Source organism: Gorilla gorilla, chromosome 20 (genome assembly GCF_029281585.2).
Source record: "Gorilla gorilla gorilla isolate KB3781 chromosome 20, NHGRI_mGorGor1-v2.1_pri, whole genome shotgun sequence".
NCBI lineage: Eukaryota > Metazoa > Chordata > Mammalia > Primates > Hominidae > Gorilla > Gorilla gorilla.
Genome location: NC_073244.2, coordinates 51,653,145 through 51,665,538, shown reverse-complemented (window position 1 = coordinate 51,665,538; position 12,394 = coordinate 51,653,145). Strand labels below are relative to the sequence as shown.

General features: G+C 48.2%; 1 protein-coding gene across 2 annotated transcripts in view; it reads left to right on the top strand.

Moving 5' to 3' along the window:
- The window catches only part of FCGBP (Fc gamma binding protein), a 123,328-nt gene that overhangs the window by 57,397 nt on the left and 53,537 nt on the right, over nt 1–12,394 (top strand). For both annotated transcript variants that reach the window (XM_055369371.1, XM_055369368.2), the window contains 3 exons: nt 7,051–7,643; nt 10,434–11,013; nt 11,132–11,331. In XM_055369371.1, coding sequence (XP_055225346.1) covers nt 7,051–7,643; nt 10,434–11,013; nt 11,132–11,331 — 1,373 coding nt within the window. The remainder of the gene's footprint in view (nt 1–7,050; nt 7,644–10,433; nt 11,014–11,131; nt 11,332–12,394) is intronic.

Here is a 12,394-nt window from a genome sequence, read left to right as displayed (position 1 = left end):
AAGCTATTCTCCTGCCTCAGCCTCCAGAGTAGCTGGGATTATAGGCATGCGCCACTACACCCAGCTAATTTTTGTATTTTTAGTAGAGATGGGGTTTCACCATGTTGGCCAGGATGGTCTCGATCTCCTGACCACGTGATCCGCCCACCTCAGCCTTCCAAAGTGCTGGGATTACAGGCGTGAGCCACCGTGCCCAGCGGCAGTTGGTATTTGTAAAATGACTGAGTACACCTGGTGGCCCAGGGTCTGATTCCCACATAACAGCTGTCATTGAGATATGAGCAACAGTATTGTCATTAGGAGTCTCATCCCGTCTCTGGTTCTTTTTGGTCCCCATCTATCCTACCTCGCTTATTTACATCTGCCTGACCCCTTGGGCAGTCAGTTTGAGAGCCTTGTTTCAGAGGTGGGTGCATGAATGGTTTTCCAACACCTTTGCTTGCCTATGAAAGAAGTTTGAAAAGCCATGCATCCTCTCACCTGATTTTTTTTAAGATGGGGTCTTGCTCTGTTGCCTAGGCTGGAGTGTAGTGGTGCAATCATAGCTTACTGCAGCCTGGAACTCCTGGGCTCAAGCGATTCTCCTGCCTCAGCCTCCTGAGTAGCTGAAACGGCAGGCTTGCACCACCATCCTCAGCTAATTTTTAAAATATTTTTTATAGAGACAGGGTTTTGATATTTTGCCCAGGCTGGTCTCGGGCTCTTGGGCTCAAGCAATCCTCCTGCCTTGGCCTCTCAAAATACTAGGATTACAGGTGTGAACCATCGTACCAGTTTCCTCTCACCTGATTTTTAATTTTAAAAATTTATTATTGAAATATAACACAGATATTTAAAAATATGTACATATCATAAGCTAACAGCTTGATCAGTTTTCACCAAGAGAACAAATCTGTGTGAACTGTCCCAAATTCAAGAAAAAAAAAAATCCAGGTTCCCAACCCCAAGAGGTAACCACTATTCTGACTTCTAAAGTTTTTGAATTTTGGAATTAATAGAAGCATACATGTCTAGTTTTTCACCTGAAATAATCATAAAACATATCATTTCTAACAAATGGTAACTTTTGACTTTTAAGAACCTTTTTTTTTTTTTTTTTTTGAGATGGAGTCTCACTCTGTCACCCAGGCTGGAGTGGAGTGGCACGATCTCAGCTCACTGCAACCTCCGCCTCCTGGGTTCAAGCAATTCTCCTGCCTCAGCCTCCCAAGTAGCTGGGACTACAGACGCCCGCCACCATGCTTGGCTAATTTTTTTGGTATTTTTAGTAGAGAGGGGGTTTCACCATGTTGGCCAGGCTGGTTTCGAACTCCTGACCTCAAGTGATCCGCCCAACTCGGTCTCCCAAAGTGCTAGAATTACAGGCGTAAGCCACTGCTCATGGCCTTAAGAACCTTTTTATTAGGGAAAAATTTAAACACATCCAAAGTAAACTAGGATAGTGAGCCAGCATATATCCATCATTTAGTTTCCACAATTATCAACATAATATTGGTATTTCAAAATGAAACTATTACTTGACTTATGCTCCTCTTTTAAATGTATTCAACAGATACATAGGACATAGTGGTACACATCATTGTCCACTGAAAAATACAGGATAAATACATCATTCCTTTTTCTCCTTCAACTTACATTCATTCATTCAACAAATATCCAAAACATTAAAAAATACCTTCTGTATTCCAGGCACTATTCTAAACACTCCAGATACAACAGGGGAGAGAATAAGAAAACAAATCCTTGCCTTTCTGAACTGATTTTCTAATGGTTTTTAGTTCTAACAGAATTTAACCTAATGTAACACATTTGAATGCATGGAAGTCTTTTGTTAAAGTCACTGTATCAGCTGGCTTTTGCTGCCTAACAAACAACCCAAGGCTTAGTGGCTGAGTGCATTAAAACAAGTGTTTATTTTCATTTATTTATTTATTTATTTATTTATTTACTGACATGGAGTCTTGCTCTGTCGCCCAGGCTGGAGTGCAATGGTGTGATCTCGGCTCATTGCAACCTCCGCCTCCTGGGTTCAGGTGATTCTTCTGTCTCAGCTTCCCAAGTAGCTGGAATTACAGGCATGTGCCACCATGCCCGGCTAATTTTTTGTATTTTTAGAAGAGATGGGGGTTTCACCATGTTAGCCAGGCTGGTCTCGAACTCCTGACTTCAGGTCATCTGCCCGCCTCAGCCTCCCAAAGTGCTGGGATTACAAGTGTTAGCCACCATGCCCGGCCAAGTATTTATTCTTTCTCATGATTCTGGGGGCTGCTGAGCTGTTCTCCCAGCCTGGGCCAGCTTGGTTGATCTCTGCAGTCTGTTGGAGGCTCAGCCAAGGCCGGGTAATCTAGGGTGATTTTACACATCTGGCAGTTGTCAAGCTGGTTGGTTTGGGGGGCCCTCAGCTGGGAATTCTTGTCTCTGCTCTACTTGGTCTCATCTTCCAGCAGGTGAGCCAAGGCTTCTTCCCAAGGTGCTCTCAAGATTCCTAAGAGCACACAAGCCCCAGTGTGCAAGCACTTTCCAAGGCTCTACTTGGTATCATGGTGGCCAATGTCCCATTGGCCAAAGCAAGTGCCATGGTCATGCCCAGAGTCAAGACGTGACCATTGGCAGCCTGTGTCACAATCGCCATCACACTTCTCTGCCACAAACATACACATCTATGACTAAGATTTCAGAATTTTTATAATCCCAGCTACTCGGGAGGCTGAGGCAGAAGAATCGCTTGAACTCAGGAGGCAGAGGTTGCAGTGAGCCGAGATCAAGCCACTGCACTCCAGCCTGGGCAACAGAGCGAGACTCTGTCTCAAAAAATAAAATAATAAAATAAAATAAAATAAAATAATAACAGTGCAGTCTCCACTCATCCCAAATCTCAACACGTGGCATGTTGCCCTGGGGTGTGAAACCTCCCAGGACAAAACAGCCTTCTTATAAAAGATATAAGAAGTTTTAGAAATTCCTGAGACTCTAAGACTCTAAGTGGTTTTTTTTAATGGAGTAAGATATCATTGCAAGTATTGTTTGTGCACAATTGATAAAAATATTAAACAGAAGTAAATTGTAATGGCCATTGTAATGGCATCACTCAGTAAGCTTACCCCCACCCAATATTTCACATATATTGTTAGAATGAGACGGGGTTCAGCATCAGTTCTAATCCTATCTTTTATTTTTGTAGATATGATATTTATTTATTTTTGAGATAAGGTATTATCCTGTCACCAAGGCTGGAGTCCAGTGGTGTGATCACAGCTTACTGTAGCCTCCATCTTTGGGCTTGAGTAGTCCTCCTGTGTCAGCCTCCTGAGTAGCTGGGACTACAGGTGCACACTACCATGCCTGGCTAATTTTTTATTTTTTGTAGACACAAGATCTCGCTATGTTGTCCAGGCTGGTCTCAAACTCCTGGGCTCAAGCCATCCTCCCGCCTTGGCCTCCCAAAGTGCTGAGATTGCAGACTTGAGCCACAGCTCCTGGCTTAACATGATATTAATAAGTGGGTGGGAGTGGACGGAGTGCAGGTGGAGTAACATCACTCCGTGCTCTGAACCCCTTCTGAGTCATCGGGAAAGCACACAGTGAGACACGACAAATTTATTTTATATTATCTGTGAGCAGCCAATTCTATTAGGCCCTCCTTTTGATTTATTACTCAATAATGATTCAGCATTCGTTGTGTTCACAGCGATAGCAATATTTGAAATTGTCCGTTTATGTCCTCAGAGGTTTCACACTCCAGGGCAGTGTGCCATGTGTTAAGATTCAGGATGGGGCTGGGTGTGGTGGCTCATGCCTGTAATCCCAGCACTTTGGGAGGCTGAGGCGGGCGGATCACTTGAGGTGTGGAGTTCGAGACCAGCCTGGCCAATATGGCAAAACCCTGTCTCTACAAAAAATACAAAAGTTGGCTAGGCCTGGTGGTGAGCGCCTGTAATCCCAGCTACTTGGGAGGTTGAGGCAGGAGAATCTTAGCTTAAACCTGGGAGGCAGAGATTGCAGTGAGCCGAGATCGCACCACTGCACTCCAGCCTGGCCCACAGATCGAGACCCTGTCTCAAAAAAAAAAAAAAAAAGATTCAGGATGGGTGGGGGACTGCACTGTTCTCTTCTGTAAAGTGCAGGAAGCACACTTGTGAAGGGGACAGGTGGACAATGGGAAGTGGGAATGCTCTTCTAACAGAGCATTCTTGGGCTGTCCTTTTAGGCAGGACACGTATAATTCCAGCTAGCAGTTGTGTGACACACATTCCACTGGGCAGGTCCTATTCTAAGGGTTTCTCATTGAATCCTCACAACCACCCCGTGAGGCAGAATTGCTCTTATTCCTATTTTACAAGACGAGGAAACTGAACCACAGAGATGTTAAGGAACTAGCCTGAGGTCACACAGCCGGTGGGGTGATTTGAACAGGCTGGCTCCTGATTTTGTGCTGTTAATTATCAGACTCTGTGGCCTGTGTGGAAATTGAGAATCTCTTGTTTCCTTAAAACTACTCCTTTCCTTGTACCGCCTGGAAGTTCTAGAAGACTGGATCATGAGGTCTTAGATATGCAGACGGAGGCCTGACCCAGCTTGAACAATTATTGGTATTTTGCCATTCTTAGTTCCTCTACCTCTCACTCCACCCCCTCTTTTTTGGTAGAATATTTTAGATCAAATTCTAGGCAGATGAGTTCTCCTCTAACTACTTCAGTAAGCATCTGCTATTCAGCAACAAAAAAGGACTTTTAAGGCACAGGAGTTTGCTTTTCATGCCTGTAATCCCAGCACTTTGGGAGGCCTAGGTGGAAGGATCGCTGGAGGCCAGGAGTTCAAGACCAGCCTGGGCAACATAGCAAAACCCACTCTCTACAAAAATAAAAATAAAGAATAAGCCAGGCATGGTGACTAGTGCCTATCATTTCAGCTACTCAGGAGGCTAAGGTGGGAGAATATCTTCAGCCCAGGAGGTGGAGGTGGCAGTGAGCCGAGACTGTGCCACTGCACTCCAGTGAGACCCTGTCTCTAAAAAAAAAAAAAAAAAAAAAAAAAAAAAGGAAGGAAGAAAGAAAGAGATATGAGGGTATGTGGTAATTACCGGTAACAACAATAACATTAATTCCCTAACATCATGTAAAGCCCAATCTGGGTTCAAATTTTCCCAATTGTCTAAAAAAAAAAAAAAAAGGTTTTTTTCTATTTTGTTTGGCTCTAGAACCAAACCAAATACACATACTGCATTGGATTGATCTACCTCTTTGCTTTTACTCTGTCAGAATTTCCTTCCTTTGTTCCTCCCAACATAGTATTATGAAAATTGTCAAATATACAAAAAAGTTGAAAGAATTTTACAGTGAAGACCCATAAACCTACCACCTGGACTCTACACTCTAATTCTTTTTCTTTTCTTTTTTCTTTCTTTTTTTTTTTTTGAGATGGAGTCTCACTCTGTCACCTAATCTGGAGTGCAGTGGCGCAATCTCAGCTCACTGCAACCTCCGCCTCCCGGGTTCAAGAGATTCTCCCACCTCAGCCTCCCACGTAGCTGGGATTACAGATGTGCGCCATCATGCCCAGCTAATTTTTGTATTTTTAGTAGAAACGGGTTTTACCATGTTGGCTAGGCTGGTCTCGAACTCCTGACCTCAAGTGATCCTCCTGCCTCGGCTTCCAAAAATGCTGGGGTTATAGGTGTGAGCCACCGCGCCCGGCCTCTTCACTCTAATTCTAATTCATTCATTTGCCTTATCACATAGCTATCCCTCCATCCAGCTCTTCCTTTTGTCTATGTCACTTATTTACTGGGAAAGATAGGTTATTTATCCTGCAGAATTTCATACTTTCAGGATCTGGCTAGTTGCTATTTTGGAGTGTTATTGAACTTGTCCCTATGTCCCCATGATTCTCCTGTAAGCTGGATATCAGCTTCAGAACAGCACCACCCAGCAGAACTTCAATGATGACAGCTCCATATTTGAGCTGTTCAAATACATACCAGGTCACCACAGGTCACATGTGGCTGCTGAGCACTTGCAATGAGGCTGTTGTGACTGAGGAGCTAAATCTTCAATTTTGTTTCATTTTAATTAACTTACATCCAAATGGTCACAAGTGGCTAGTGGCTACTGTATTTGACAGCACAGATAAGAGATTTAATGTGGTTTAGTTTTAGTCACTTAGATTTGCTTTTTATGGAGTGACTGGAGTTTGGGGAGGGGAGCAGGGAGGTTTTTCTTTTTTTCTTTATAACACTGGCTAAATATTTTAATTACTGCTATAGAAGGAAGAAGCTAAAAGTATTGCATTCACAAATATTGCATAGATTATACAAACACACACAAATGCATGTTTAAAATATATGCCACATATCAACACCATGTATCCAACTTGAATAAGGTCATTAAAGACATAATAGAAGGCCGGGTGTGGTGGCTCATTCCTGCAATCCCGGCACTTCGGGAGGCTGAGGCAGGTGGACTGCTTGAGCCCAGGAGTTTGAGGCCAGCCTGGGCAACATAGCGAGACCGCATCTCTATAAAAAATTTGAACAGTTAGCCAGGCATGATGGTGCACGCCTATAGTCCCAGCTACTCAGGAGGCTGAAGTGGGAGGATTGCTTGAGCCCAGGAGGTCAAAGCTGCAGTGAGCTGTGATAGCAAGCACCACCGCGCTCCAGCCTGAGTAACAGAGCGACCCCTATCTCAAAAAAAAAAAAAACCATAATAGATAACTCCAAACCATAGTTAAATTGGGAAAGAATCTTAATTATCAGGATCAGATTAACTGCGATGTAATGTGTTCCCCAAGCACCCTGCAATGGGACCGCTTGTGTGTGAGTGTCTTTGAGCATCTGTGTGTGCATACGAATGTGTTGGGGGACCGCTTTGTGTGTGAGTGTGTTTGAGCGTGTGTGTGCATATGAATGTCTTGGGGGACCACTTGTGTGTGAGTATGTTTGAGTGTTTGTGTGCATACGAATGTGTTGGGGGACCGCTTGTATGTGAGTGTGTCTCGAACTCCTGACCTGGGAGCAGGAATTCTTGATCTTGATGTCTCCTCTCCCTGCAGCACTGAGCTGCCCACCCCACAGCCACTATGAGGCGTGTTCGTACGGCTGCCCGCTGTCCTGTGGAGACCTCCCAGTGCTCGGGGGCTGTGGCTCAGAATGCCATGAGGGCTGCGTGTGCGATGAGGGCTTTGTGCTCAGTGGTGAGTCCTGCCTGCCCCTGGCCTCCTGTGGCTGCGTACACCAGGGCACCTACCACCCACCAGGCCAGACCTTCTACCCTGGCCCCGGATGTGATTCCCTTTGCCACTGCCAGGAGGGCGGCCTGGTGTCCTGTGAGTCCTCCAGCTGCGGACCGCACGAGGCCTGCCAGCCATCTGGTGGCAGCTTGGGCTGTGTGGCCGTGGGCTCTAGCACCTGCCAGGCGTCGGGAGATCCCCACTACACCACCTTCGATGGCCACCGCTTCGACTTCATGGGCACCTGCGTGTATGTGCTGGCTCAGACCTGCGGCACCCGGCCTGGCCTACATCGGTTTGCCGTCCTGCAGGAGAACGTGGCCTGGGGTAATGGGCGAGTCAGTGTGACCAGGGTGATCACGGTCCAGGTGGCAAACTTCACCCTGCGGCTGGAGCAGAGACAGTGGAAGGTCACGGTGAGAGCAGATGGGGAACAGGGGGCGAGGGGCCTGTGGGTGTGTGGGACACAGGCCGCGCTCAGCCCAGGAGTTGGGGGCACAGAGATGAGAGTGCATGTGCGAGGCCTGGGGTCCCTGAGGACAGAAGATGCCAGTCAGAACCCAGAGTGGGAAGCCAACGAGGGAGGTGTCATCAGGGACTTGGGAGCTGCTCCCCCATCTCTGTCCCTCAGTCTGCACCCTCTCTTCACCTCCATGCATTGACTTTTCTTTTTCTTTTTTTTTTTTTTTTTTGAGATGGAGTATCGCTCTGTCGCCCAGGCTGCAACGCAATGGTGCGATCTGGGCTCACTACAACCTCCACTTCCTGGGTTCAGTGGATTCTCCTGCCTCAGCCTCCCAAGTAGCTGGGATTACAGGCACCCACCACAACACCTGGCTGATTTTTCTATTTAGTAGAGACAGAGTTTCACCATGTTGGCCAGGCTGGTCTTGAACGCCTGACCTTGTGATCCACCCGCCTTGGCCTCCCAAAGCGCTAGGATTACAGGCGTGAGCCACTGCACCTGGCCGCATTGACTTTTCTCTCCAAATCTCTCCCACCCTCTCCTCCCTCCCGCTTCATCCTCTCCTCACCTCAATCCTGGATTCTGCCCTACCCACCTCCCTAGTCTGCCACTCATTGGCAGGATGTGATACCATCAGAGGTTGGGAAAGATCAAGTCTGGAGAAGCTTCATGGACAGAGGACAATCTGTGGCTGACACTCTCACCCCCTTAACAACAACAACAGCAGCTATAGTTTCTATACAGCTGACTGCACACCTTTTGGCTGCCAGGCACTTCATGTCCATGGTGTCTGTATGCTTCCAACAGGGGCTGCAGGCACTATGACTTGCTTTATTTTTCAGAGTGGGATGGCCCATCACTGGCCCATAGTCCCCCAGCAAAGGTGGAGCTTGAACCCCATGCTGCTCTGCAGTGCTTTGCTCACTGAGAAGATTTGGTCTCATGTGGAGACTGGCATCTCAGTTATAGTGGAGGGGTTTCCCCTGAGATCCCACTGAAACACAGACACGCAGCTGTTTTTCTAGTAGCAGTATTGGTGAAGGTGCTGATCAATTACTGACTTAATCTGGTGAACTGGACAGGCGTGACTTTTTTTTTTTTTTTTTTTTGAGAGAGAGTCTCACTTTGTCACCCAGACTAGAGTGCAGTGGCGCGATCTCGGCTCACTGCAACCTCTGCCTCCCTGGTTCAAGTGATTCTCCTGCCTCAGCTACAAGCACCCGCCACCATGCCCAGTTACTTTATTGCATTTTTAGTAGAGACGTGGGTTTCACCATGTTGGCCAGGATGGTCTCAATCTCCTGACCTCGAGATCCACCCACTTCGGCCTCTCAAAGTGCTGGGATTACAGGCGTGAGCCACCACACCCGGACAATTTTTTTTTTGTATAGAGAGGGGTCTTGCTATGTTGCCTAGGCTGGTCTCGAACTCCTGGGCTCAAGAAACCCTCCCACCTTGGCCTCCCAAAGTGCTGGAATTACAGTTGTGAACCACTGCTCCTGACCAATTTTTTTTATTTTTTATTTTTTTTACTTTGTAGAGACAGGATCTCCATATGTTGCTCAGGCTGACCTTGAACTCCTGGGCTCAAGTGATCTTCCCACCTTGGCCTCTCAAAGTGCGGGATTATAGATATAAGCCACTGTGCCCAGCCCAGGGGTGGATTTAGGAGGCTTTGTTGGTGCCTATTAACCTTAAACTGAAACCACTGGTCCTCAGCTCATAGGTTTAAGTTCATTTCCCCAAGAATTTAGCCTAACTTTCCACTCGCTGATGCTTTAAAGCAAAAACCTGTGGTGTCTGTTTACTGTTCAAAAGAAAAACCTCCACTCATAGCTGCTAATAACAGCAAATGCTCCTGAAGCATGCATGCTATGCCAGCCACGTTTCTCAGCACTTTACAAATATTAATTTATCTGATCCTGACAACAGTTCCATGGGGCAAACACCTTATTCCCGCCTGATAGATGAGGAAACAGAAACAGGGAGAGGTGACTCACTTGCCCAAGGTCACAAAGAGGGTAAGGGGGAAACTGTTTGAACTCGGGCAAGTGGCTCCGGGGGCGATTATTGCTTATTAATGACTGCAGCAAGTGGTACATAAACGATAGCTGGAGGCTTGTTACTTCATCGAGACCTGTATTCATTTCCCATGGCTGCCATAACAAATTACCATGAGCTTGGTGGCTTAAAACACTAGAAATGTATGTTCCACAGTCCTGGGTGCCAGAAGTTGAACATCAAGGTGTGGGCAGGGCTGCACCCCCTCCAAAGACACTGGTTGGGGGATCTTCCTTTCCCTTTCCAGCTCTGCAGACTCCAGGTTCTCTGGGCTTGTGACACCACCATTCTAATCCCTGCCTTCATCTTCATGTGGCCCTTTCTGTGTGTCTCTGTGTCTTTTTCTTTCTGGCTCTTATAAGGACACTTGTCATTGGATTTAGGGCCCAGTTTAATCCAGGATAATCTCATGTTGAGATTATTACCCTGATTACATCTGCAAAGAACTTTATTCCAAGTAAGCTCACGCTATGGGATTCTGGGTGAATATGTCTTTTGGGGACCACCATTCAATCCACTATCAGGCCCTGTTATTCTACCAACTTTAGAGATACAAAAAGTGAAGCCCTAAGAGGTGTGGTCACACAGCTCTTCAGCATCAGGCATGGGCTTGAACTAGGGTCCTACCCCTACTCAAAGTCTACTTTCTGAAGCGTGGCCTGCCTCTCTCGCCTCCCAGGTGAACGGTGTGGACATGAAGCTGCCCGTGGTGCTGGCCAACGGCCAGATCCGTGCCTCCCAGCATGGTTCAGATGTTGTGATTGAGACCGACTTCGGCCTGCGTGTGGCCTACGACCTTGTGTACTATGTGCGGGTCACCGTCCCCGGAAACTACTACCAGCTGATGTGTGGCCTGTGTGGGAACTACAACGGCGACCCCAAGGATGACTTCCAGAAGCCCAATGGCTCGCAGGCAGGCAACGCCAATGAGTTCGGCAACTCCTGGGAGGAGGTGGTACCCGACTCTCCCTGCCGGCCGCCCACCCCTTGCCCGCCGGGGAGCGAGGACAAGTGTCCTCCCGAGCTGGAGAAGAAGTATCAGAAGGAGGAGTTCTGTGGGCTCCTCTCCAGCCCCACAGGGCCACTGGCCTCCTGCCACAAGCTGGTGGATCCCCAGGGTCCCTTGGAAGATTGCGTCTTTGATCTCTGCCTGGGTGGTGGGAACCTGAGCATTCTCTGCAGCAACATCCATGCCTACGTGAGTGCTTGCCAGGCGGCTGGAGGCCTCGTGGAGCCCTGGAGGAATGAAACTTTCTGTCGTGAGTGAGGGAGAGCCGGAGGGGCAGGGAGGGGAGAGCTTGAGGCACAGAAGGGGTAGACCCTGGGCCTTGCAGCCCCTCCCTCCCCAGGGCTCTGATCGGCACCCCCTCCTTGCAGCCATGGAGTGCCCTCAGAACAGTCACTACGAGCTCTGTGCAGACACCTGCTCCCTGGGCTGCTCGGCTCTCAGTGCCCCTCCACAGTGCCAGGATGGGTGTGCTGAGGGCTGCCAGTGTGACTCCGGCTTCCTCTACAACGGCCAGGCCTGCGTGCCCATCCAGCAATGCGGCTGCTACCACAATGGTGTCTACTATGAGGTAGGAACCTAGTCATCTGGGGCAGAATATGGGGCCTCACCCCTCCCACTGCCCATCAGCCCCACGGCCTGTCTACTTGGCCTCTTATTTATTTCTTTTAGAGTCAGGGTCTCACTCTGTCACCCAGGCTGGAGGGCAAGGGTACCATAGCTCACTGCAGCCCCGAATTCCTTGGCTCAAGCAATCCTTCCACCTCACCTCCCAAGTATCTGGGACTACAGGCGTGCACCACCAAGTCCAGCGAATTTTTAATTTTCCTGTGGACACATAGAGATGGGGGTGAATCACTATGTAGCTCAGGCTGGTCTTGAACTCCAGGCCTCAAGCCATCCTCCCGCCTTGGCCACCCAAAGTGCTGGGATTAATGGCATGAGCCACCAGGCCCGACCCACTGAGCCTCTTTTTTTTTTTTTTTTTTTTATGACATAGTCTTGCTCTGTGCCCAGGCTGGAGTGCAACCTCCACTGCCTGGGTTCAAGCTCACTGCAACCTCAGCATCCCAGGTTCAAGTAATTCTCCTGCCTCAGCCTCCCAAGAAGCTAAGACTACAGGCATGTGCCACCACACATGGTTAATTTTTGTAGTTTTGTTAGAGATGGGATTTTGCCAAATTGGCCAGGCTGCTCTCGAACTCCTGACTTCAAGTGATCCTCCTGCCTTGGCCTCCCAAAGTGTGAGCATTACAGGCGTGAGCCACCACAGCTAGTCCACTCAGTCTCTTCAATGTCTCTTGTACCCACTCCTTTCCCCATCCCCATGGCCCTCCCTTGGTCCAGCTGGTCCTCTCCCACCTGGGTCCCTCCCAGCTCCTACCTTTGCTCCCTCTGGTCCACCCTCCACGTGGCAGTGGTAAAGAGCTTTCTAAATATGACCACGGGCTCTGAAGCTTTAAACCCTCCCCTGACTCCCCAGGTCAAGTTGTGGCTTTGCCTTCCAGGTCTGGACGAAGGGAGCCTTTCTGACCACAAAGACAAGATTTTCATGTGTTATACCAGCTGCTAACACCCTCTACTTCCCTCTCCCACTCTGTCCCTGTTGGTCCTTTTTCTTTGACTGGAGCATG